This window comes from Serinus canaria, chromosome 4 (genome assembly GCF_022539315.1).
Source record: "Serinus canaria isolate serCan28SL12 chromosome 4, serCan2020, whole genome shotgun sequence".
In the NCBI taxonomy this organism is placed as follows: domain Eukaryota; kingdom Metazoa; phylum Chordata; class Aves; order Passeriformes; family Fringillidae; genus Serinus; species Serinus canaria.
Window position 1 is genome coordinate 39,365,567 of NC_066317.1, and position 27,589 is coordinate 39,393,155.

The 27,589-nt window shown below is 38.3% G+C and overlaps 1 protein-coding gene across 1 annotated transcript; it reads left to right on the top strand.

Annotated features, from left to right (window-relative positions):
• The first annotated feature begins 98 nt into the window (after window positions 1-98).
• On the top strand, window positions 99-23,393 carry TRAPPC11 (trafficking protein particle complex subunit 11). Its single transcript, XM_009100980.4, has 29 exons — window positions 99-508; window positions 1,503-1,672; window positions 2,101-2,171; window positions 3,029-3,143; window positions 5,439-5,538; window positions 6,272-6,345; window positions 6,568-6,664; window positions 7,474-7,607; window positions 7,928-8,075; window positions 8,514-8,607; window positions 8,957-9,036; window positions 9,137-9,215; window positions 9,296-9,350; window positions 10,383-10,528; window positions 11,603-11,664; window positions 11,767-11,899; window positions 12,487-12,617; window positions 13,112-13,267; window positions 13,767-13,954; window positions 14,159-14,307; window positions 15,897-16,018; window positions 16,681-16,800; window positions 17,162-17,227; window positions 17,327-17,483; window positions 19,063-19,171; window positions 19,424-19,515; window positions 20,399-20,532; window positions 20,914-21,081; window positions 22,519-23,393. The coding sequence occupies exons 1-29, from the start codon at window positions 302-304 to the stop codon at window positions 22,561-22,563; spliced, it is 3,402 nt and encodes a 1,133-aa protein (XP_009099228.2). The 5' UTR covers window positions 99-301; the 3' UTR covers window positions 22,564-23,393.
• The last annotated feature ends 4,196 nt before the right edge of the window (window positions 23,394-27,589 follow it).

Sequence of the window (27,589 nt, forward strand, 5' to 3'; positions counted from 1 at the left end):
GCAGTGACGTCCTCGCGCGGGCGCTCCTGACTGGTCCGAGGTGCGCAGCGGAAGCGCCAATTGGCCGCTCGCGCTGCCCTTCCGACGCTGCCCGGCGCTCGCTTCCTGAGGCGGCGGCCCGCCCGCGCTCCCTCCCGTGACCCGCGGCCGCTCCCAGCTGGCGCTTCCCGGCTCCATCCCGCCGCAGTGAGCGGCGCTACTGGGAGCGCGGGCCCGGGACAGCGGGGCGCTCTTGTGGCCGGCCTGGGCCGTCCTCCCGCCGCCGTCCCGCTGCCTCGCAGGCCGCCGTCCCGGGCGCAGGATGACCCCTCCGTCTCACTGGGACTTCCCGGTGGAGCTGTGCTGCCGGCCCATGGCGTTCGTCACGCTCACCGGCCTGGACGTGGTGTACAACGCCGTGCACCGCGCCGTGTGGGACGCCTTCTGCGCCAACCGCAGAGCCGACCGCGTCCCCATCTCCTTCAAAGTGCTGCCCGGCGACCACGAGTACCCCAAGTGCAGGACGAAGGTAGTGAGCGGCGCCGGCCCCGGCTGCGCCCCGTCCTGGCGGGGTCCCAGCCCGCTGCCCCAGCGAGCAGCCGGAGCGGCCCCGGGAGCGGCGATGCGGGACTCGGTGGCTACCGGCGGGGAAGGGCCGCGCTCCGGTCTGCCTGGGCTGCAGCCGGCTGGACCGCGCTCTGCCGGTGCTCGGCTGCCTCTTCCCCCGATGTTGGAGGGAAGTGTGGGAGCTTCAAGTCAGAGAAATTGTGAGGGCGAAGGGTTAAGCCGAGGGCATTGTGATGTAGCGCTGTGGGTGCATAGGAAGCCTAGGGGTGCATTAGCTTATGAGCCAGGAACAGAGAAAGCAAGCCCGTATGGTTTACTTTTTAAGGTACTTGCTACTCTTCTACGTAGCATTAAGGTGACTTGTAAAATTTGAGCTTTAATGAAACCCAAAATTTAACTTTGGAGGAACTAGATACTTAATGTATTCTGAAAAAATCTCTAACCTAACCTATAAAGCTTTTTTTTACTAAACATTTCACTTTAACTGAGTGAAACACAGCAGAAGGAATAACTCTGCTATTCTTTCTGCTTTGCAATGTCAGTGAGTTTAACTATTATAAAACTGCATAATTCCATGATGCTGGCAAAGACAAAGACTCTAAACTGGTGTGTCCTTGCACTGTTTTGAGACCACTGTTTTCAACTGAGCCTAGTATTTCATACTAGCCTATATTCTCATACATAGCAGTATATGAGACTTGCTCCTGAACTTGACCCTCTTCTCCAGCCTCCCTAGAATCTGTTGTTCTTTTCTGCTAATATCTCAGGCAGCAGGCCCTGATGCCTGAGCTATTGAGGGATATGGCTTAATAGGAAGCAAAAGCTTGAGGGGAACAATGTTAAAGGCAAGATGACAAACATTAAGTGACAAGAATGTAGAGGATATGCCCTTTCTCTTGCTATAAATATTTATAAATGGGTTTTGTAGTTTGCTTCACTATCCTCAATATTTTCAGAGGACGTCCTATGAGTGGTATATTCCAAAAGGAATCCTGAAGACTGGTTGGATGAACAAACACCTGAATTTGGTTCCAGCACTTGTGGTGGTATTCTATGAACTGGACTGGGATGAGCCACAGTGGAAGGAAAAACAGTTGGAGTGTGCTACTCGAGTTGAAATTGTCAGGTAGATTTTTTTTCACTTGCTTCATAATGTCCTGCAAGCTAATGTAAGTGTGAATCACAGAATCAGTTTGCATTCTAGAACATACAATTTCTTTTCCTGAAACATAAATTAAGGGGAACTTGAACTTTGCTTTTTTAATATGTAACTCACAATAAAGAACTTTTTTAATGGTTTATTTGTAAAGCCATTACTTATTTTACTTAAGTAAAAACAGCCCTTGAAGTTTTGCTTGCTAAACTCAGCACAATTGTTCTGTCCCAAAAGAAGGAAGAGAGCATTTTCTGAATGATGGAGCATATTGTGTTGTTTGGCTTTTTCATGTTTGTAGCATTCTTTCAATGCTTCCATCTAGACTGATTTTTTTTTTCCTGGTGATTCAGAAATAAGAAGTAAAACCTTGACACTGTGCTATGTTGTCTTTATTTTAGGCAAAGTTTGCAGGGAAGAAATACCAAAGTTGCTGTGGTTTTGATTCAGAAAAAAACACCATTGCCTCCAGGTACTTGAAAACTATGCACAGTTGTGGAGTTCTCATTTTTCAGAAGGCCCAGTGGACTGAGCTGACTTTGGTTTGTCACATAATCTGTGGTTCTTCATCTGATGTCATCTGCATTAATCAAATGCACTGTGACTGGCGGGGGGGTGTAAGATAAAAAGAGCGTTCAGGACAGTTGACCCTAAACATTTGATACTTTTATCCCTAACGTCTTCCTCTTAAGTTCTAGTGCATTTTTTGATACACAGTATCAGAGATGGCTTATCTGGTAATACATCTGACCTGCCTTCTTGTAAGCAAGTTGCATTTTAAACTTTGCTTGAGATCAGGAAAAGCAGTAAAAGCATTGAGAACTTAGAGGAAGGGTATTTGGTACCTAGAGAGGTCTTACATCTTAACTTGGTGTTAATAAAATTTTGGAGACACTGTAAAATGTGGAACTGTAAAATGTGATGCACTTTACATTTCTGTAGAGCTACTGTGTACTTTCTAGTGTTTGGCAAACCATTTTTTGTTTTTTGCTCTACCTGCTCTGTGTGTTCGTCTTTCCTGGATGCTATTGTATTTCTCAAGACATGGGATATTTAATTCTGTGAGAGATAAAAAACTTACATCAGACTAGTAATTTTTTGCTAAAAGCTGCTAGAAAGTTACTGCATGTGTTCTGCTAGACGAAGCACGTAGTACTCTGAAAGAAATAAGAAAGAATGTGCTCTTGATTTTATCTTTATTAGATTTTTCAATACTGTTTAGACCTTTTGGTCTACCTGAGGTTCACAACCTGACCTTTAAGCTTTTAGAACTAATTTGACATTGCAGCACTACATACCTCTTACTTGTGCTTTCCTTGACTTCACTAGGGGAAGATGTTATTGCATCAGAGAGGGCTGCAGCTTTATGTAATGCTTGTGACCTGTCTGGAAAATCACTCTTTGTACTTCCCCACACTGATCATCTTGTTGGCTATATTATAAGGTAAGTGTTGTAAACCCCTGTCTTGCTCTGTTTGCATGGGTTGGCTTACATGGCACCTGGCCTGCTGGCAGCAGATGGTGAACACTTGTCTCAAAGGGGAAGAAAGATCTGCACACAAGAGTTAGCAGAGCTTACTGAAGGGGCTTTAAACTAGACTTAAAGTGGGAAAGGGATAAAACCAGTTTCACTGAAAATAAGCCTGGGGTCAGCATGCCAGTGTTGGACTATTGGTGTGCTAGCGAGAGCCTTCATTCTGCTAGCTCAGTGGAGATAGTGGATGGAAATCCATGCAGTGCTGTGTCCAGTTCTGGGCACCTCAGTGCAAGAAGGACATTGAGGTGCTAGAGTGTGTCCAGGGAAGGGCAGCAGAGCTGGTGAAGGTCAGGAGCAAAAGCCTTATGAGGACCAGCTGAGGGAACTGGAGTCTTTAGTCTGGAGAAAAGGAGGCTTAGGGAAGACCTTATTGCTCTCTAAACTCCCTGGAAGGACAGGTTGGTGTCTTCCCCAGGGCTTCTCTTCAAGCCGTAGGGTGAGAAGAAATGGCTTAAGTTGCATCAGGGGAGATTTAGATTGGATATTAGGAAAAATTTCTTCATCAAAGGGGTTATCAAGCATTGGAACAAGATGCCTGGGGAAGAGGTTGAGTAACCATTGAAGGTGTATTTAAAAGACATATATACTGTGCTTAGGGACAGTAGGTGGCCTTAGTGGTGGACTTGGTAACAGGTTGACAGTTACATTTGATGATCTTAAAGGTCTTTTCCAATCTAAACAATTCCATGATTCTAATGGAGAATTTGAGAGGTAATAGGTTGAGATGAATGCTCTGTGGCACTAATTGTAGACCAGCAGTGAATGTTTTACCTGTGTGCTGGAATTCTTCACGTTATTCTGATAAATTCCACATAATTTCATTTCTATGTGAGGATGAGTAATGGCAGTCAGAGATGTTGCTTTTAAGGAAATATTAGTAGATATCCCAAGTTGTTCCCCAGGTAGAAATAAAGTGGGCTTTTCTACTTCTGGCCCTGCTTGTTTGAAATTATTTTTCATACAAATATGTTTTTAGATTTATCTCTTAACAGGCTTTTGCTTTTCCCCCCACTTCCACTCCCTGGCCATGTAGTTCTCTCCTTCTGTTTATGTTAAGTGGCATCTCTCTGGTTGCAAATATTGTGTCTTTGTCATTTTATACATTTCTTATGCCTTCTGTTTTGATATTTACATGGGCTACAACTTAAATAATTTAGGAAGGCTTTTCAAAAACAAATTGAGGAAAGGTGAACACTTTTGTGTAGCTCTGAAAAGAGGGGCTCAAACTAACAAAATAATATTTTATAATAATTAGTTCTAATTTTGCCATGTATTCTCAGGAAGAAGAGGGGTCACAGTCTGATGTTAACTCTGGTCTCACCCTCATATTTATATATAAACAGTACAATTCTCAACATAAATTAATGCTGTTATTGTATCCATGCTGCTCACAAACTGCCACTGAAATTGATCAAAATAAAGTAACCATTACTTCTAGCTTTTCATATTTTTATGGTGTTAAATTGAGAATATAGTAGCAGAACTGGTACTTCAGCCTTTATTTCCTGCATGTGTCAGTGCTGTTGCATGTATTCCTCTCCTAGATTTTGATGTTGTTCTAGTTGATTTTATTCCTTACAGCTTGGTCATACAACATATGCTCCTTAGATCCTCCTCAAGCTCATGTTGCGTTTGGTTTGCTTGTCCTCTTTGTCCTCTCCCCCTGTGAGCTGGACTATTTCTTTTGCTGACAAGTTTCACTGTTACCTCTGCAACTGAGGTAGCTGATGATGTTTGGACAGAATGATGAGACCAGTCTGTACCCTCAAAATTTTATTTACTGCTGTTTTTTCCTTTCACTCCTTCCCCCACAGTCTAGCAATCAGATGCAGTTCAGATGTATTCTGTGAGTCTCAGCAGGGTTTTCTTGTTTTGACTTAAGGGCATCTCTCATCTTTCTATTACCTTGCAAAATCAGAACAGCTTGTCCTGAGACTGTCTTAAATTAAATACTAGAGTTTGTTGTATGAGAAGTTAGTATATAAAGCTCTCAACTTACTTGTTCTACTTATTACCACCCTTTTTGTGAAAGATTTTTGTCTGCAGACTGTTAACCTGTGTGGTAACTTAGAGGAGTTTGCCAACAAGGTCCTTTGCCAACACTAAAATAAACATGATTAAAAGTAACTTATTTTGAAGAACTTAAGAATTTCTTTGTGTGTGGGAGAAACTTTGTGACACTAATGAGCAACTTTGTTGCAGGTTGGAAAATGCTTTCTATGAGCATGCACAGACTTATTATTATACGGAAATAAGAAGAGTTAAATCTCATAAGGAGTTCTTGAACAAAACCACTCATCAGGTAACGTTACCCTATCTTTGAAATACTGTGCAAGTTATATTGTATGTTCAAACATGAAAATAAGTGTTTGTTACTTAAATGTTTTTATTCGTCATTTCCAATTTGAGATGTCCTCTCTTAGTATAGGAAGTAAATCTGGTTCTATTTTCCACAATTTAAACTTTTATTTTGATTGGTTTTGTTCTTACATTTGTCTTTCTCACATCTTCCTTAGAAGAGCTGCAGGGCAAAATTAAGTTCTCAAATTAAAAAAATAAAAACTTCTCATTTGTCTGCATGGTTTGATGTATTTGAGTATCTTAAGTTGTGGGATGTGTTTCCCTTAGATATTTTGTACTCAGAGTTGCACTTGATTTCAGTTTTTCACTTTTGCTTTTCAAATGCACTCAGGCACATTGTGTTCTGTAGCAATTGCCAGCTTTGCTCTCTTGGAAGCTGGATTCCAAGTGGTGAGCTCCAAACCACAATCAGCTCTGTTGGCATAGAGATTTTGGGGTGTTACAAAGCTTCTCTCTTGTACCAGGGCAACAGGCTTTAAATGGATTAAATTTATTGAAAGATCACTGCTGTGTCATGGTAAACTATAGACAGAACTATTAGGAAACAGTTGCACACTTTTTCAAGTCAAGTGCTGTATTATGTAAACCTCTGAAGTTACCACCTATATCTCTTAATAGCTAACAAGGTATTATTTGGAAGTTTGTGAATGATGTACACTGGTTGTGTTTTGCAGCTTTTGTTTGTTAGACACCAGTTCAAAATAGCCTTCTTCAGTGAGCTGAAACAGGATACACAGAATGCTCTCAAGTAAGACTCATGTTATCTTCCCCCACCCTCTCTACCCTAATTACTGCTAAGCCATAAACTGACAAATGTTTTCCTGAATGCAAAATTATTTAAACATGTAGGTAAGGGGCAAATTCTTCACTGGGAAGAATGCTCTGGTTGGAAGGCTGTTTTTCATTGTTGGCAGTCCTGTTCTAGAACTTTATTATCATGTGTGATTTAACTCTAATTATTCCTGCACAGGAATTACAGAACTGCATATAATCTTGTGCATGAATTGAGGGCTCATGAAACAAACATGCTGGAAATCAAGACCATGGCAGGATTCATAAATTACAAGGTAACAACTGTATTTCTAGTCTTTGACAACTGTTACTTAAAAGAAAAAGCTTTAATGGGGAGAGGTTGTAAAGTTCAGTTTTATATTGCTTTAACAAAAATGATTAGAAAGGGTTATCATTGGAACACCAATTATGCTCAGACTTGCAGAGACTTCTGAATTCCACACAAAAGAAAGATCTTTAGCTGAAGTTTGGGATTATCTTGAAGGATTTCAGTTCATTTGAGGTGCAGTCTTCTGAAAGACTAAGCTCTAACTCTCAGTCTGTGCAAGGAGAATGAGCACCAGGGCTGCTTCTTCCTTGAATATTTTTGTCTACTTGCAAAGCTTAGGCCAATTTAATTTGGTTACTGCTTGATAGGGGGAAGAAAGTAACTCTCTAAGAATCAGTCTGTACTTTTGTGGTATTTTGAGGGCTTTTAGGTAAAGCAAAACTATCCCACCACTTACAAGAATCTTGGAGTTGTATTCCATCAAATTCCATTTGTGGACTGCAGGCTTCAAAATAAAAATCTTTCTCGAGACTCTGAAGTTCCCTGCTATATTTGGCAGTGAGTTATGCACTCTTCTGTTGATGTCTTGGGCAGGAAGGGGATAATAAATAGTATTAGGTGAAATAGAGAACCACATGGTTTCAGGTGTAGTACATTATGGTTTACAGATGTAAACCATAAACTTTTCTTCCTTTATTTTTTATGCAATTTTTGCCCTTCAGATATATGTAGAATTATTTGGGGGAGTTGTGGGGTTGAGTGCTAATCCTTAGCAGCCTAACAGTGGTTTTTCATTTTACTTTTATCTTTTCCTAGATCTGCCGCCTCTGTTTTCAACATAATACTCCACTGGATGCTATTGCACAGTTCAGGAAGCATATTGACCTATGCAAGAAAAAAATAGGAAGTGCAGAACTGGCTTTTGAGCATGCTGCCTGGATGTCTAAACAGTATGTTTTTGCTTTTTGTGTTTTAGGTAAACAATGTCCTTCAAAAGGTTTACTTGTCTAGACAAGATACCAATTCTTAGTTCTCTATCTAAGAGATACACAAGAACATAAATACACTATTGTTCTGTTTTGCATTGATCATTGAGTGCTTTTCTCTTTGAATGAACAGAGTATGAACAAGTGCAACCATAGAACTTAAATGCAAAAGTTCAGAGAAATATCATCTGTCTTGAGTAACCAGAACTTTTATTTGTAGGGTACCTTTCAGTTCATATTGCTGTTCTATACGTAATCTTGGTTATGAATGTTTTTTTTAACAGGTTTCAGGCTTTTGGTGACTTGTTTGATGAAGCAATTAAGCTGGGATTGACAGCAATTCAAACTCAGAATCCAGGTTTCTATTACCAGCAGGCAGCCTACTATGCACAGGAAAGAAAACAACTAGCAAGTATGCTATGTAATCATGATGTAAGTTGGGAGGGGAAAAATGCTTTGTAATTAACCACGTAGTGAATTCCCTAACGTAGTCTTAAATGGAAGTGGAACAATCTGTAATATGTGTGAATTAAATCCTAGGAAAGGATATGTGTCTTCGTGATGCTTGTTATCATTACATTTATTTGTAATGTACGGACAAAGTGGTCCCAGGACAAATACATTAGTATTTATTTATTCTGACATGTTTAAAAAATTTTTTTAATATATTTTTGCATCTCTGGATACTTGAGAACTGACTTTGTTTTTCCAGTATATTTATATGTTCACTGTGTCTGGTGACTTACAGGAAGCAGAGAAACAAGAGCATTGGTACTAAGATATGGGGGGGGGGGTATTAATATTTTTCTAACACTTGTCTGGCAGAAAACAAAACAGGAACCCTTTTAATGACTATATTTCAATTTCCAGTCCTCTGTGCCATATCCCAGTCCGGATCCCCTGGAAACACAAACTGGAGTGCTTGACTTCTATGGGCAAAGACCATGGCGGCAAGGAATACTAAGTATGTTTCTCTACTGCTGCAGAAATATGAGCTTGAATCCTTATTTGCGATCAGATTAGAAAAGGACTAATTTGTCTTAACATACACACTCTAAATGTTAAAATATGCAGTATAAGGACTAGATGGTTTTACTGTAATTTGCTGATTTTGGGTAGATTCTTAAAAGCATGGGGAAAGATAGTTGTGTTCTAGAATTTCCCTTCTAGGAAGATGTAGCTGCCTGTGAAGTAATAGAATGTGTGAGTGTGTTTAGTTGAAGCTTGCATTGCATATTGCTCATGGTATAAATTGTTCCCTTTGGTTCTGGACAGAATTCCAGTTTCATGGATTTTTTCATTGTCTTATGCAGGCTTTGATCTTTCTGATCCTGAAAAGGAGAAGATGGGGATTTTATCCTTACAGCTAAAAGAGAAAAATGTTCTTCACTCAGTAAGTTTTATTCTTTAAAAAAAAAAAATCAAAAATCTCATTTTAACATGACCCTAATGTTTGCATATATAATGATATTGGTAATGGTTTTATCCACTAGGAGCTAATAATCACTTTGTTGAGTAATGCTGTCGCACAGTTCAAGAAGTACAAATGTCCAAGAATGAAAAGTCATTTGAGTGAGTATAGATAATCAGATGCATTTTTTAAATTTAATTTTGCAAAGACTTTCCGTAGTGATCTGGATTTTTTTTTCCAGTGGTTCAAATGGGAGAAGAATATTACTATGCTAAAGATTATGCCAAAGCTTTGAAGTGAGTATCATTCATGATTGCTTCTTTTACGTGCTGCCTTCTCACTACGACCCCATGTCTTATTGCTATGGAATAATGTTGGAAGCTTGTATGATATGCTCCTTGTATCTGGTTGTGATTGAAGCACAGGCTATTAAGTCTATGAACCCTACTTACATTAAAGAAACTAAAACAGATGAGTCAGTTATTAGAGCATAAAAACTTTCTGCTCTGAGCTGTTGTGGGAATTTGCTATATTGGGCAAATTATCTATATTCTCACTCACTGAGTGCTGTCTGTCTGTCTCTTGTTTGAAGTAGAAGAGATGTATTTACTTGTTAGTAGGTAACTGGAGTTTGCATGGAAGGGAAGATAGGCTAGGAAAAGCAGATCAATTTGTGACAAGTCTGATTGTTCTATGAGCAAGCATTTTTTTGTTTATGTTAGATTTTTCTGAAGTAGGCAGAAATTCTTGTCTTAAATAGTTGAGAAGAGTTTAAAAAATTGCTGCTTTGCTAGTAACAGGAAACAGTGGTCGGTTATAGGAACATATTAAGGTGTGTGGTTTTGCCTGATAAAGATTGATGCATATGTTGTGGACCTTTGAAACCCTTGAAGGGGGATAGGAAATAGGAAAGAAAAGAAACATCTTGGCTTTAGGAACAGTAAATTTCTTCAGTTTGGAAGGGGACTTTATTGTGGGAGTTTGGTTTGTTTTTCTAAATACTTACTGCATATTCAAGAGTAAGGCGTATTTTTAATGCAATATTGGACTAAGGCACTTCAGTCCAGTTGCTGTTTTGCTAGCTCTTTATGTGAGGACAGATGAGTTTTCTTGTCATCTTGTGAAAATTTTTCTATTTAGAAATAGAAAATTTAGGGAATAAATGTATCTTTATCATAGTTTCATGCTGGTTTTGATAAAGCATTGCCTTGTCTAAACAATAGGCTTTAATGTAGCATTTGTATTAGTGAAAATGAATTTTGTATTAATGATACCAAAAAAATATTGATGAGCATGACTTGTTTCCTCTCAACATTGTTGTGTTGCAGGCTATTGGATTATGTTATGTGTGATTATCGCAGCGAAGGATGGTGGACCCTCCTCACTTCCATATTGACAACAGCACTCAAATGTTCATATCTGATGGCTCAGCTGAAAGATTATATCACATACTCTTTAGAGCTGTTGGGCAGAGGTATTCTTCTCTGAATATTTTGAAATATGACAAATCATTGTCAGACACAATGATTACAGTACTTCAAATTATTTGACTGCAAAATAACTGTGTACTTGTGCTGGATTTTCACAATTTTCTGTGCTGCACTGGGAGTTGAGTTCTTTCTGCTATTATAAAACTCATTGCATTCATATAGACTATGTTAGGATCTCTGAGATGCAGAGCTTCATTTGAGACTGTTCAAATAATGTAACAGGAACTTTGGCGCTTTGGGATGGCAAAGAATGGTAGTATAGCTAAAAGAGAAAAACATTTTTCCTAGTAACAAACCTAACACAATTTTTCTGGACTTCAGTATCCCAAATATGCTTCTCCAAGAATCTTTCTAGCACTCTTCTGATAAAATATGTATGAGGGATGTTTTAGAGGAAAAATGTGGCATAGGGTGGCTCCACAGTCTCTGGTCTGTGTAATGCCTGCTCCTTGACATTGCAGAAATAATCCTTTGGGGCCCTAAATTGCTAATACCAATTGCTAATACTATTAGTGCCAGTGGTAATGGATTTGCATCTTCTTAGAGCTAGTCAGGCTACTCTGCTTTGTATTGAAGTATAGAAAATGATGCAAAACCACCTTTCTTCAAGAAAGAGAATGTTTGTCTTGAGTAGTCCTCATTTCTTCCTGTCACCTTCTGTGAAAGGAAGGTGACAGGAAGAAGTTTTTTTGAAGCTGTTTTTTTCCAGTATTATCTGAGCTGGCCTCTTTGTGTGTTCCAGACTTGTCTATGCTTTCTTCTGTTTTTAAACATAAACAACAAGGTGGTGTAAGCATTGTTCTTCTGAGGCTTTGCTCCAATAAATTACAAAATGCTTGTCTAATAAAAAAATATTTTACTTGGTTCCAGTGAAAGTAAGAGGAAACATTTAAAATGGGAATGTCCTTTGTTACTGGTAGATGGATGTTACATTTTTTTTCCCTCTGGAATGTGTTATTTGAAAGATGCAATCTGAGGGGAAGATTTACTGTTAAGTTAAGAAAAAAGCAGAGACCCTTGCTTCTCTCTTGTAATCTTTGTTTTGTTCTCTTTATTAGCATCTACTCTTAAAGAAGATCAGAAATCTCGAATAGAAAAAAATCTCATAAAAGTTCTGATGGTAAGTGGCAGAACTCTTATTACCCTTTCAAATAATCCTAGGAGTGGTCAGTGTCTGGTAACCTTCTTTTATTGTTCTTTGTAATCCTTTGCCTGCATACAGAATGAAAGTCCTGATCCTGAACCTGATTGCGACACTGCTGCTGTGAAAGCATCACAGAAATTGTGGGCTGACCGTGTTTCTTTGGCAGGCAGTAATATTTTTACAATAGAAGTACAAGATTTTATACCATTTGGTAAGTAAGAAAGCAAATTTACACCAGATCATAAATTTGGATGTAGTTATACCTTGAAAATAACTAATTAGGATGAAAATAGGAAAGATGTATTAAAACTAACAACAGTGTTCCAGCCTTGCTCTGTTCTTTCTCTGAATCAACAAGATAAAAAATAATGAGAGAAATCAGTGATCTCTTATCTGTGATATGGATTACTAAAGAATTCCCTGATTTTTGAAATATTTCTGATTTTCTGGTGTGCTGTGAAGTAGGATTCTGAGGAAAGAGGGCAGAAGGTGTGCAAAGTAATACTTACCATTAAAAAGGGGGCATGAGTGACATCCACGTGTACAGACTATTTGTTTTCTGCTGGACATCTGTATTTCCTCTCCAATGCAAAAGTTTTGGCCAAGTGCTGAAAAGTGGCTTTCTGTGGCAGTGTTAGTCACCAAATTTGTCCACTTGCAAATCAGAGTTGTAAGAATGTACACAGAACAATTCTTGCCACAATCATTTCAGGAGTGTGCTTCTGGAATTTGATGTTATAGTTTGTTTAATACCTACTTCCTGTTTCTTCTTGCTTTTTCTTTTCTTTTTAATTCCAGTACAGTGCAAAGCAAAATTTCTTGCTCCTAGTTTTCATGTTGATGTTCCTGTGCAGTTTGATGTGTACTTGAGAGCTGATTGTCCTCATCCTATCAGGTTTTCTAAGCTCTGCATCAGTTTCAATAATCAGGTACCGGTGTTCTATCTATCTCTGACCTAGTGATAGAAACTGATAATAAGAATGGAATAACATTTATTGGTTGTAAACATTTAAAAAAAAACCAATTGTTTTTGCCAAAAATTATGTTAATACTTAAGCTGAAAGATGTTAGGGTTTTTAATGCTTTATCTGTTGCTTTTGACAAATGATACTGGAATAAGACTGTTTGATTAGTTCATCTATCATATCTAGGTTTTTTATGAAGCTTGCTAAAGTTTCAGAAGGATCATTTAATGTCTTATATCTTCTGATTCACGAAGTTATACTAATATAATGGATATCTTGTGTCAAAGAATTGCAGTGTAATTACTTGCTGCTTTAACTTTGATATTGTGAAAAGTCAGAAAACCCATACAGTTTGATCCAGTGTCACAGAGCCTTAATATTTGCTACATTGCCATTACTCTGTAAAGATGTCTTCTGTCTGAATGTATCAACTTTTTTTCCCCACTTCTCCATTGTAGGATTACAATCAATACTGTGTTGTAGAAGAAGCCTATCAGAAAAGTGATATTCTAGAACAGTCATCACAAGGAACGATGTGCTTAGTGCCTGGCAAAACAAGAAAGTTCTCTTTCAAATTTGTTGCAAAAACTGAAGATGTAGGAAAGAAGATTGAGGTTTGTCCTTTTGTTTTGTACCTTTCTTACTGTTATATACAGTGAACTCAAACTATAATGCACCCCTAATCTAGCACCAGTTAAAAAGTCACTGCAGTTCTGAATGTCTGAATTCTTGAAACTGAATATCAGAAGTGAGTGAAACTATTGACAATGACAAAACATCAAGAAAACCACAAAAACTGAAGAATTGTTTCAAGAAAATTTTATCATTTTTTAAAAATATGTGCAATACTTATAAAGTGAGTGGTGGTATAGTACCGTGGGAGGGTAGGAAATTGAACCTATTGCACTGCTTGTACCTGAACATGGATACTTTTTCCACTGCTGTTTCATTAAATGAAATCCTGGGGTGGTGAGGTCCTCAGTCTCCAAGCTGTCAGAAGCTTTTTGATGGGACATGTATTTATTGTGTCTGTCTGTGTTGGAAAACTGCATTCCTGCAATAGGTGATCAGAAAGAAGACTCACCAACAGTTGTTTAAATTTGTGTCTATCAGATCACTTCTGTGGATTTGATCCTGGGAAGTGAATCTGGCCGCTGTGTGATTCTGAACTGGCGAGGAGGAGGGGGAGATGCTTCCTCCTCTCAAGAAGCATTGCAGGCAGCACGGTCCTTCAAGCGAAGACCTAAGCTTCCAGACAATGAGGTGCACTGGGACACTTTGACCATTCAGGCAAGCACGATGTGAGTAACTGGGGTTCCAGACTGGTCTTTTTTTATTGAGTTGTTGCCATCATGTTGCTTTTCAGGAGTCTCACATCTCTTAGTTAAATAGGCCATCAGTTGTGAGAACTTTCTTATACAATAGGGTGTTTTAACCTCCTTTAAACTAGGCTTAAAAGCAAGTTATTTAAGAAAGATGCAATAACTGAGTTTTTTCTCTTAAAGGATTATTTCTAGAGTGCCGAACATTTCTGTTCAGCTCCGTCATGAACCTCCTGCCCTGACTAATGAAATGTATTGTTTGATTGTGACAGTCCAGTCACATGAGGAGACAGTGGCCAAAGATGTCAAGCTTACAGCAGGTTTAAAGCCAGGTATTTGGGGTTATTTTCTTTTAATCCAGCAGTCTCAAAATTGTACTTTTTGTGGATGTACAGTACTTTTTGTGGATGCAATGCAGAGAAATACAGTAAACCGTTTTCTCGCCGTAATTAAAAGCCAAACCAAAGTGAAAGCTGGGAATGATGAAATACCAGTGGTAAGAACAACAGCTAACAGACTTATTCGGTTATGATTATTTTAACCACTGCTTGTCTGTGGTGCTTACGTGGGTGTTTTCAGAATATAAATCTTTACAAGTTTGAAAGAAAACATGAAGACTTTAATATTATTTTCTGACTTTTTATTCCATTTGCTTGTAACTAAAGTTTTCTTTTCCCCGGACAAAGATCTTTCTTGCTGAGCTGAAAGCTCTCAACAGTGCTCGATAAATGTTTTCTAAGTATAGACTTTGTGGGTTTTCTTTCACACTCACACTGCTTTTTTTGTTTTCCCTGCCCTGGACAACGTGGTTTGGTTTTTAAACCACTTGAAATTTGGGGAACAATGGAGCACTGAAGCAGTATTTCTTAGAAAGCAAAGGAAAAAATGCATATATTGTATGCCTGAGTCCTAGCTATCTCTACGTAGATATTGCTGACAGTTTTTAGTGTGTGAAGCCCAAATGTTATACTCAGTATTGATCTTTCTAGCAATTATCCTGAAAGACAGAAGTATTTTTTCAGTCACTAGCATACAGGATGCCATATGTTCTGTGTATTCTGAAAAAAAGCCTTGTTTTCTATAGAGATGTATGGTTCATTAAAGTCACTGGAGTATTCTTGAAACTTGTTTAATTGGATGTTTGGGCTTGACTCCTGAAGCACTGTTTAATAGGTGGTCTTTGTTTTCCTTAGGTTTTGGTTTTTTTTTTTTTTCCTTGCTTGATCTAATCTCTTTAACATGGGATATGCAAGGTCAGTGTGGGTTTGCTAATTGCATTAAAAGAACAATTGAAATCTGACATTTCACTTATAGAGAAGGTGATGTATTTTCCACAGTAGTAAATCTTTGGCAAGATGTGGCTTGTTTTGCTTTGAAAATTATCCCATGTAATTGCAGTAATGCCATTATTCTGGTTAAGCTCTGACTGAAGAATGGTGTCATTTAACATCTGTACATTTCTTTTTATGTACTTTCAACACCGACTTGAAAGAAAAGTTTTTAAAATTAGTGAAATCATTAAACCATGTTCTTGAAAACAAAAGAATCACAGAACAGTGAAACTTCCTTTCTACTTCATTATGGAATATCTAGAAAAACTTGGATTACATAATCCTCTGGAATTACATAGAATGTAGGGAATATCTAGATATGATTTCTGATTTTTGAGATTTTTTTTCCTGGCCCAAAGACATGTAACAATAAATTTGCAAGGGTACAAATGCGTCAACTTGGAAAATGTTGAGGTGTTGTCAAATCTATCTGCTGCTGGTACTTTTGAAAGACTCTCTTGACAAAATGAACAGTGTTAATTCCTCATGCATTGCTGTTAGAGGTGATTTTGTTGTTGTTGTTTTAGTTATTGTTTTCATGTTTTAGTGATGTAAGCCTGTGTGGATATGAACACTGTTTTTAATCCTAGGGCAAGATGCTAACCTGACTCAGAAAACTCAGGTGACTCTTCATGGAACAGATGCATGTGATGACTCTTTTCCTGCACTGCTTCCTGATATCCCTGTAGGAGACTTGCAACCAGGGGAAAAGGTCAAGGCTTAAAAACCTTTCTTCTTTATCACACTCAAGAAAATAGGGACCAACTGATAAAAGATTCCCTTAGATAGACTTCAGTTTACTTTCTGGTATCTGAACCAATAAATTAAATGCTTATGGCATATTTTGCTTACTGTTTACATGTAGTTTAGTATTCCTTTAATGAGACCATCTTTTGGACTAAATTGGAGAATGAGGTATATTCTGGGTTCGATGATACAGCTGGGAGATATGAAATAAGGAGGCTAACTTCAACTGCTAATGAAATGCACTGCTTTACGGACAGTGGATATTAGTCAGCAAGTGTGATCCAAAATGGTAGAGGACCAAATATGCACTAAACTGAAGTTGTGACTAGTAAGTTAGAAACTGGTTATGTCATGTATTGCACAATTATGGTTCTTTTTTTATATTATTAAGTTATAGATGAGCATCTGGAACAAATCCAGTGAAGCAGCTGCAGTTGTGCTGCTCTGGTTAAAATAATTTGCTGCCTGATCCAGATTGTGCATTCTAGGAGATACATTATGGTCAAAATAATGCCCATTCTACTGTTGTCCTCTTGGACCAAATCAGACAATTAGCAACTTTTGGACAGCTCTAGATGTAATTAATGTAGTTTAGATATAGCTCACACAGTCTCTTTTATTTTGCAGCTGGAAAAACCAATATACATCCGTTGTGGAACAGTTGGTGCAAGAATGTTTCTGTTTTACATTTCTTACTTAATCAACACTGTTGTTGAGGGGAAAGAAATTCTCTGCAGGTGTCACCGGGTAGGTTTTAAAGATGCACTATTTGCATTTTATACAGAAAAATGTGTGAAATACAAGAAATATTCTAAAAGCTGTAATTTTGAGTATCTTAGAAACCTTTCCAGGAGATAGAATAAATGCTAAGTCAGCAGTACGGTAGCCCTTTTGAGCATGAGCAGGTCTATAACTATTAGCAGAAGAAAAGCTTTCTATATTTGCTCATAAATATCTTTAAAGATATGTTCTTCCCTGGGAAGGACTTGATTAAAATAACAATTAAAAGTAACTTTGTATTGATAATCTTTGGTATCAACAGCCTGGCCTTAAGTTGACTATAACTTTTTTCTCTCTATTCTTCCCATCCCTTTTGTTGCCTCTAAAGGATGAAACTGTAACCATAGACACAGTATTTCCTTTTGATGTTGCTGTCAAATTTGTCTCCACAAAGGTATGTGTTTGAAAAGTTGTTCATGTTTTGGAATCACAGCACTTTGGTGTCACACCCTGTTTAGTTAGAAATAGTCAGAGCTTGTGTGTGTCTTGACAGCTGGAGCACTTGGACAGAGTATTTGCAGATATACCATTTTTGCTGATGACAGATATCCTGAGTGCCTCTCCTTGGCCTCTCACTATTGTAACCAGCAAGTTGCAGCTGTCAGCTTCCATGACCCCAGTAGATCAACTGGAATCTTATGTGGAGAATGGTAAGTTTTCTTAAAGTATGTTCTCTATCAGGAGAATGCTTTTTGCATAAATTGGGAGTAATAAAGGGGGACACTTTAAATAATATTTGTTTATTGAATTGTAATTGGAAGAAAGCTGCTTAGTACTCTAGTTGCTTGCCAGAATACAACTTGGACTGCAGCATGCTTTAGAATTTAGTTCTGCTTCATTAGGTCAACTAAATAGACTTGGATGATGGATGGTAAAAAAAATTCTAATTATAAAAGACATGAGGGAAAGCACCTGAAGTACTTCTGAAATGCAACTTCTTAGATATCCATATCAAAAGATACTCAATATTTCCAGTGTTTCTGGGCCATAAATATTTCTGGAATGCACTTTTACCATGTGTTAGAGGCAGTATCCAAAGGCCAGTGATCCATGTCCATGACTGCAGTCACAAAACTGAAAAATGTGAAGCTAGAAAGGGTAGGTTATGAAGAACAACTGGTAGTAACCATCTTTTTTTTTTTAATATTACCACAGTTTAGTAACTTATTATTTGCATTTGAAAAAGTTATCTTGAAGATCTCAGCCATTAAAACTTCAGTGTGTTAGCTTTGAAGTTAAATAAGTGGAGTACTTAAAAGTAGAGCTGATCCAACATCTTCCAACAAAACACTATCTTTGCAATTGTGGCATCAGAGATGGGAATTTCGTCTTCTGTCAAAACTTGTGGATGCAGTGAGGTATTCTGGGTGGCTGCCTGACTGTGGAACAGCTTTCCACTCATGTAATCAAGGACTTGCAAAGCTATACTTGATCTGTTGATTCAAGGATTGCCTGGCAAAAATCAATTATTTCCCAGATCCTTTGGTCTTCAAACTATGATATTTCATCTTCAGCTCTGGCATTTTGTACTTCATGGTTTCTGGCTGATGCTCAGAAAGAGCTAAGTGCCAGGACATAGGAACCCTGTAGGCATCAACCATTCAGCTCTCCATCTTTTGGTTGATGGAGTTTTTTTAAATATTAATGATAAATTTTGAAAGACGGAAACCTATTTTCTTACTACTTTTTAAAAATCACTGTCTACGTGTAAAGGCACTCTTTACTTTGAGTGGAGAAAAAAAAAAAAAAAAAAAGTGAGAACTCAGTTTCACTGCACAGCCAATAGATTTTTCTTGCATTCCTTCTCTTTCTGTGCCCTCATCCATTTCAGAGGGAAGGGATGTGTCCATGTTCATTTTAATTTTCAAGCATCAGAAGCATCTTATGCTGATGTCTTGGAATCTGCTGTAGAAGTGTAAGATTTGAATTGGCATTATTTTGCTTTTTGTGTGTGTTTCTGAACTCTAAATTTGTAATGCTTCATTCTATGTGTACATTAAAGATACTATAATGCTGTTCATGAAGTAAAGTGACATATATTTGTGTATGTTACCCATTCATGAATTAGAATACTTCCCAATCTATTGGATTTATACATTATGGTATACTTTGCAAAGCACTTCAAAGGTCTTTCTGGCTGAATGCTTGTATTTGTGTCATAATTAATTTCTAGGCTTGGTGGCTTAGGCTGTTATTATGCTTTGATTTTAAACAAAATCTTGCTGATAGTTGTTTTACAGACAGGTGAGAGTGCCAGTGAGTGCTTTTGCCTTAGATGTCCTCCAGTTACTAATGCTAGTGGAGTGGCAACTGGATGTTATATAATTTCCTGGAAGAGGTAAGCATCTCTTGGCCTTGATAAGGAGAGGAAGTAAGCTGATTTATTTTTAGGAATGATAGTGAGATGTTGGGTTTGGGTTGTTGGGGAGTGGGAAGGAGTGCAAAAAAACAAACAAAAAAGTTCTGTATTTTCCTGTAACAAGCACTGTTTAGACTTTGGACCTACTAATTACTACTTAGTTTGTATACTTACTTGATACTTTATGTAGTATAATATTCAACATGGTCTGCATTTGACTTTTTCCTGCAGAAGTTCACCTGTGGAAAGTGTACCTGTTGTTAACACAGTCATCACTCTACCACATGTGATTGTAGAGAGCATTCCCCTCCATGTTAATGCAGGTAAAATTAATTTGGCAACATACATGTCCTAATTAGAATTTCAAAGACTGCCAAGATTTTTACAGCACCCAGAGCTTCAATTTACTGTAACAAAATACAGAGAAGTGGTGTTGAATATTATGGAGCTAGAGAAAGAAACTGCATCAAGGCTTGCTCTTCTTTCCCCTTGAAGGGAAGAGGAGGTAGGTAGTTGCACAAATGTGTTCTCCTAAAAGCTGTCAGTGGAGCTGACATAATACTCAATATGTGTTATGTGGCAGCACAGAGACTGGAGTTAGCTCTGCTGATGCTGCCTTCCCAGTAGGTTTCTCTAGATGCCTATGGCAGCAGTTGTTCCATCCACCCACATTCTGGGTGCATCCCAGGAAGAAACAGACTGGAGAGCTGGAGATGCTTGTTGGCAGGTGAAATGTTTCCCTTTTAGCATATCACCTGCACAAGAACAGAGGGGGATTGAAATGCCCACCAAACACATAATTTCAGTGCTTTCTTCAGCTTGGTTTCATTTGTACTGAGATTCTTCCACTATCCTCCTATCCTGTTACACTTTGAAGGAGCTTCTGACAGTATCTGATTAGATTTTGGTAAGCTGAAAATAGTCAGCAGCAATGGAAGTGACTTCCTAGTTAGTATTATTGGGCAGTGTTAGGAGCTGGGAGGTTTGTAACTAGATATTAAGATATGGTACTGAAACACTGTAATGAAGCTGTGTTCTGTTGTTTAATCTGTTTCTAAAAAATGTTGTCAGAAGGTCTTTAGATGCCTAGTTCTTGTATCTTTTTTTCCTCAATCTTTCACCACTTTTTGCAATAGACTTTTTTTTTTTTTAAGTAGAACTTGAAGATGTGTTTTGTATTTGAGATAACTTACTTTCTTTCCAAAGATCTGCCATCATTTGGTCGAGTCCGAGAGTCCTTACCTGTGAGGTATCACCTGCAAAATAAGACCAATTTAGTCCAGGATGTGGAGGTGTCCGTGGAACCCAGTGATGCCTTCATGTTCTCTGGCCTTAAGCAGGTACAGAATTGTCACATCCACTGATCCTGCTGGTTTATCTGATAGTGGTGAATATATTGATTAGACTTACACTGATGTACAGAGAGGATAAACTCATTGGTTTTTAGATGTTTAAAGTATGGTATGTTCTGTCTGGAAGAATATATGAACGCAGACTCCATTGTAAAAAGGGTTAGATGGAAGCCTGTCTAGGAGCTGTTTGTCATGTCATTCATGGGTAACATGGTGTTTTGGTATAGAAGCAATAGTTTAACTAGAATTGGAAATTAGTTGCATTCTTTCCAGCTTCAGAAAGTAACCAGTGCATAAATAGAAAGTAGGCAGAGCTGTTGAACACAGAAGTTACCTATGGTTGTGGTTTTCTTTTCTTCTTTTTTGAAGATCCGGCTCCGGATCCTTCCTGGCTCGCAGCAGGAGATGCTGTATAACTTCTATCCTCTGATGGCTGGCTATCAGCAGTTACCTTCTCTGCATGTTAACCTGCTGCGATTCCCAAACTTCACCAACCAGTTGCTCAGACGTTTCATACCAACACACATTTTTGTAAAGGTAAGGCTCCCCTTGGGGCTGCTCAGATTCTGGGGACACCTACCCCAGCTGTGTTCAAAGCTGAGTGTCTCTAAGCAGACAAAAATGTCCATCTTGTAACAGGGTTACTTGCTTTAAAAAATCTTGTGTTGTGCATTGGTGTTGTTAGCCAAAATCTTTAGGAAATCTGTTTCAGTGCAGTATGCATTTGGTTACCACTAGGTGAATGAACTGAATGTGCTTGTCATGTCCCTGATGTTCTGTTCCATGTCTGACTCCGTAAAATGAGTTTTAAAATTGCCTCTATTTTGAGCATAGTAGAGCGAACTAAGTAACCAAATACTTTTAATACTGTGATTCATAGCACTTCTGAAAAAAGTGTTTGAGCAACCCATATGACTAAGTTCAGAGACACTGTAGCATCCCACACATCCCTAAATAACTTCTAAAAACACATTCTATCAGTGAATCAGTCTAGATTTTTTTTTTCATAGGTGGTATAACTGAAGACAGTTCAATCATGCCATGAAAAACAGATCTTTTTACTTTTTAAGAATCCTTTAAATCCGTTTGCCCAAAACAGTGCTTTCTCATTCCACTGCTGCTGTCTCCAGAAGATTTTGTTCACTTTTTATTCAGACTCTTAACAAGCAAGGAGCCCAAAGACTTGTATATATGATTTGAGATGGACTTGTTCAGAAATATGTAGTCATGTTTCTAGAAAACTGGTCTGGTGTTATTTCAATTTTGTTTTAATTAGAAGAGATAGGCAGAACTTACTTTTTGTGTGCTGATAGCCATCGGCTCTTCAAGATTGGTTGTCAGGGTGTCCTCCTAAGAAAATAGAAGAGGCATTTTTTGGCAAAAGCATGGTGTTCATAAAACTCCTGTGGACTCTCAAGCTTCAGAATTCTTTGCTTTTGCTTTGGAGTTGTCAGAACATCAGAAAACCTTATTGTAAGGATGCCTTTTCATCTTTAGAACTTCTTCCTTGCTCTGTTCTATCTCTAGTGATGTTGCTTAAAATTTCTGCAAGAAACTGTTAGTCTAATTTCTGTTTTACATATTGATCATGATCTGCTTTCTATACTGCAGTAGTGCTCGGAGCTCTGATCAGCCAGGCCTTGTCTAAGCTGTGCAGATGTGTGTGGAGAAGGCATTTACCAGGGCAGTTGAGGAGCTGAGACCTCCAGGGGCCAAACTGAAATTTCAGTTGGATGTCCTGTGTGTTTGTGCCACTATTGGAAACCTTTAGAAGGAGGATAAGCTTAATGCTACACTTGAGTCCCAGAGCTACATTGACAACATAGTGAATTGCAGAGTTAGTTTCCTAGAAGTCTGTCTTTTTTGCCTGGGTGTGGATTTTTTGGTTGGGTTTGCATTCTTGAGGAAAGTTTGTTTGGGTGGCTTGTTTTGTTTTGGGTTTTTGTTTAATTCTCTGTCTTTTTTTTCTTAAAGCCTCAGGGTCGTCAAGCAGATGACAAGTCAATTGCAGCTGCATAACTTTGAGACCTGTACCTCTGCACTTAAAGAAATGGGATGTTGCACAGAATATGTAAAGCTCACTTTGGAAACAAGGCTTTGATCAAACCATAAGAATTAAATTTTATTTTGAAATTACAACTCTTAGCAGAACTAATGTTTAAAAAAAAAAGCTAGTGTTTCATAGACTTTCTTTAAAGAATAAACACGTGGGGAAATCTGGGAGCTTTCTTTTGAAGTAAATTTTGAATGTCAAACTCTTCAAAGTATTATTGAGGCATATTAAATGTCTTGAATATTTAGGAAGTGCTAATTCATTTGACCAAACCTGAAAGATGTTTTCACAGTTAACAGTGCAAAGTTTGTATTTACTATTAGAGATTTACAACATTGAAAATTATCATTTTTTACAGAAGTTTGTCCTGTGCCACTTGTGTTGAAGACAGCAGGTTGTGCAGTAGCACTGTAAATTACAAATGGTTACATTGTGCTGTTGCAATTGAGCAATTTACTAGTCCTTTAAAACCATAACTCTCAAAAGGCACTATTTTTCCTGGGTAAGCCATACATCCAATTTTGAATTCAGCAGCTAGTCTAAAGAGCAGAGATTCAGTCATACCAGTTGGACTATCCAACCTGGAGCTGGTGTGGTTTGGGGTTACTTTTACACTCAGTTTCCAAATTAAAGACATGTCTTGATATTCTCCTGCTGTGTGAATTTAAAAAATAAACATCCTACTGTTGTACAGCTCTGGATGAACTGGTGTGTAAAGTACAGTAAAATATGTATATATAAAAAATTGCATTGTGAAAATTTGCATTGTTTAACTTAATAAATAATTACATTTTGATTGCTTGGGAAATACCTTATTTATTGTCAAAGTGAAGTTCTAATAAACTGCTTGTGACAGAGTGCTTCTGAAACTGTCCCTAACTGCATTGCTTTCACAGTTTTTTCGTAACTCTGATCTCACTTGTGCACTGATACATCCATCTATGGCATTGAGGTCCAAAATAACAGCTGTGGATACTTGAAAGAAAGCATGAGTGAAGTTCTGAAAAAATGTGTGTGAAGATACAGTTTTTTCATGGAGTGCAGAGGTAGTTGTATTATGAGGGTTTTTCCAATGTATAGATGGGGGTAAGAAGATGACTGACAAACTGTGCTGGGAAGAACAAATTAAACCTTCCTTATTCTTTGCTTAAATGTACTGAACTAAGTGGTAGTCACGGAATAGGTATCTTATCTTCTTATCTTTCCCTCTTTTTTTTTTTTTTTTTTTTTTTTTTTTTTTTTTTTTTTTTTAGAGTGGAAAATGTATTTCTTTTCCAGATATTTTTTTCTCTTAAGTAGTCACTCAGGTTGCAGCAATGCTGGCACCTCTGTTACTGCTTCTTAAAAGGCATGTTCATGCAAGTAGGGTAAGTGTTTAGAATTGGGTGCCTTCCCCCACCCCCAAAACAGTCTAACAGTGGTTTTTATCCCTTTGAGAAAGGGAATGACATGAAATACTTTCATGCTTACAATAATGTTGAAGTCTTAAGGGAATTGTGTAAATACATTCCTACTTAAAATTGTGAGTAGTAAGAGTAATATGGAAAAACAGAAATGCAGGCATATCCCACACCATGGCAAAGGCATACTTTGCCATAGTCACAACTCCTGTTCTCTCATTTGCAGAGGGAATCCTTTCTTGTTTTGTATGATCTTACTATAGCTGTAAACACTACAAAGCAAATATTTTTGTGCTAATTGTCTCTAAAGTGCTAGGCACACCTTTAATGCTATGTAAATGACTGATGTGAATGAAAACATGCAGCAAGCAGGAGCCACCTTGTTAAAAATGCTCGAGAAGTGATTAATGATGACTATCTTTCTGACTCATAAGATTCTAATGCTGAGGGGAATGTTTGTGATTCATAACCCAAATCCCTTTGGAAATCTTAAGGAGATATATTCACATATATTTCAGTGTAAGTGCAATTTTTTTTATTATTTACTGTATTTTTATGAGCACCATTCACACTTCAATGTGTACTACATAAAGGTAGTCTATTTTAATTTGAACTAATTAGGTATCAAAGAAAAGAGAAGCTACATATAGACAAGTTTAAAAATAGCTTTCAGGGAAAAAAGACAGAGATGAACATGTTCAAACTTCTACTGAGCTGGAGCCTTAGCCCTAGCACTGTAGTTTCCTCCCCTTTTATGCTACTTGGTGCATGAGGGGGAGAACTTGAAAATTTCCCATCCTCTCTGATCTGGCCTAAAGCAAAGTCTGGAAAGGAGAAAGTACTCTGTTCCTTCTTCATTGCTCCCAACCACTAAACTGAAGTTATAGGAAGTTAAGGAAAAGTGAAGGTTTCAAGGGAAGATTTTAATTTTAGGTTCATTTTTAGGGTCTTGCATTAAGTATTCTCAGATTGCTGATTTATAGAGGAGTTTGAGGTTCTACCAGCTTCCTTTTTGGATGTCCTAATGATCAAGTTGTTTATTTTCATGCTTTCTCTGTCTTCACCTGGGAGATTGGAAGCCCCTTGGGGGTAAGAATATTTTGCTAGGACCCATCTTCAGGTTTGAGGTTACTGTGTCTAAAGTAGGAAGAAGAAGAAGAAAAAAAAATCTCTAAGGCACCTCCTTCCTTAAACCTTCTCTGCTGCTTCATTTTCTAGCAACAAGCTCCTGCTCCTTCATGTCTTTTCAGGGAAGAAATTAGGCTAAAGGAGAGCAACATGGGTGTCGTACACCGAGGTACCTTCCCAAACCTCCTTCAGGGATGGTTTTGGCAAGAGACTTTTAGGGCTAAGAGGAGCAATCTCTGCTGTATTCCAAGGATTAGGCATGCCATGCTGGTTAACTGGAGTGGAGGATAGGGAAGTGTGCAGGACTTGTGACTGTGTTTAGCTCTCTCAGATTCAGGATGCCCATGCAGAGTGCTTTGCATCTCTCAGCTTTCAGTGTATCAGATGTGCCCTCACAGACATTTGGCTTAATGGGCTGCTGAGGCAGCCCCTGCTCACCAAGTGGCTTTGTCCCATTGCCCTGCCACACTGGGTTGTAAAATAGTTCATCATTATAACACTTCTTACCTCACCAGGAATATGGTTGTAAAGTGAATTGTGTTGTCAATAAAAATAGTGTATATCCCAATTAATCATTGTGCTTAAAGAAAGTTCAGAAAATAAGTTTTTATAATGAGTAAAATAATTTCAGACAGTAGTTTCTTTAGAGCTCTCTGCAGGGATGGTTCTACTGTTATCTAATTCTATCCGACTGTAGTCTGGTAGAATTAGATAAGGGGAAAAGTAGTTTCATCTGCTTTGAGATTTCTGCTGGAGTAAACCCTAGAAATGAAGAAACCTAGTAGAAGAGTTAAATGCCACTTAGAACCTGTTTAATCCTGATAAATTTAAGGTCTAGCATGTAGCTGGGCTACATCTGTCTGGTTGCAAAAATCCACGGAGCTGACTTCAGATACTACAGATACAGAGTCATCCAGACTTACTGCAAGCCGGTCAAAACTTGTCCCAGCTGTTCTCTACTTTTGGATGTCAGCAATCATCTCTACTGGCAAGAATGTCACCCATGCAGAATGTGACTCCCTGCCTTTCCCCTTGCTGCCAGAGAAGGCTCAACAGGAGCAAGCTCACTGCTTTTCAAGAAAATTCTATGAAGGTTCTCTTCACACTCAGGCACTGGCCTTCCTGCTTGCTTGCTTGCCCATGCAAATAGGTGCTGGCTTCCAGAGGGCACTGGGGCCTTCTCTTTGATGTCCATATGTTATTGTATTTATTGACATTTTTTTTCCTCAAATAGTTCTACAAATTTCCTCTAGACTGAACTCTGATTTCTGCATTTAGTCAGGAAACTAACAGGTCTCTGCCTTTCCAGGGCCCTAGAACTCAATGCCTTGGATGTCACACATTGCTTAGCTTTCTGCTTGATCGGGGCAAAGTACTCCTGGGAAAACCCTTGCTTTGTTTCTACATCAGATTGTGTTGGAACCTCCTGTGAGGCTGTGCCCATGTATTTCCATGATTAAAGCCTTCTGTGAGATAGCTCCCTCAGCCTAGGAGTCAATACTGCTTGGCATTGCCCCACGTGGGAACATGCATGTGTACCCTTCTGCTGTAGAAATACAGCATGGTGCAGGGCTCAGGGAAGTTTCCAACCTTCACACAGCTCTGAGACTCGTCTTTGTTTACCCCATAGAGAGTGGTGGGTGCTGTGACTGTGCAGTGCAGCAGGATGAGGAATGGGGACAGCAGCCTTTGTGAAGCTCGGTTTTAATTGGGGGTAGGTAAGGAATAAATGTTGCAAATATTAATAGGAATGAGTGAGATTTTAGGAAAGTAGAGCTCTATATGTCTCAGTGTTCTACTAACAAAGAGATGGCAAGCGTTGGAGAAGTAAACACGGGCATTTATGTATTTGAATAAAAGTTTAAAATACCCAAAGATTTTTTCAAGAAAATATTAATTCCCTCACCTGAACAAAATGTAAACATTTTATTCTAGTTATTTTCAAGAAAATTATGTCAAATTTTCCATGGCAAATCTCTGTATAATTTGCTGAGGAACACGTTACTATGCAAAGGCAATCAAGTTTGTAGAGCCATTCTTGTAAGATGTGTTGTATCAATGCAAAACCATGTTACCTATGCATGTTGGTTACCATTGTCTCAATTTGCCAGTGGGATGGGAAGATCTGAGTCAGAAATTTACCCCTGGAAAGTAAATTAAAACTTGTAGGTGACACTTTTTTGCCTTTTTCTAGAAGTTGCTAAGTATCTGATTCCACTGGGATGTTCAAAGCTGACCTTAAGGCTGAAGTTTCAGTTAATCTTTCTAGAAGTCTAACTGTTCCTCCTCCAACAGTATGCTTTACAACATGCTTTAAAACATGCACACATTTTCCCCACATAAATAATTTTGCATACAAACTTTAACTTTTCTGTACTCTTTAGCAATTACTGTGGGATTTTTAATACTTTAGAGTAGGTAAGGGTAAATCTTGAACTTGTAAATTCTTTTTCCTTGATTTTTT

What these genes read in the sequence shown, in the direction of transcription:
- TRAPPC11 (XM_009100980.4), top strand. Translation starts at nt 302, where the DNA reads ATGACCCCTCCGTCTCACTGGGACTTCCCGGTGGAGCTGTGCTGCCGG. An exon ending in AAAAACACCATTGCCTCCAG is followed by an intron (nt 2,172 to 3,028) that starts GTACTTGAAAAC and finishes TGACTTCACTAG; the next exon opens with GGGAAGATGTTATTGCATCA. An exon ending in AAGAATGAAAAGTCATTTGA is followed by an intron (nt 9,216 to 9,295) that starts GTGAGTATAGAT and finishes TTTTTTTTCCAG; the next exon opens with TGGTTCAAATGGGAGAAGAA.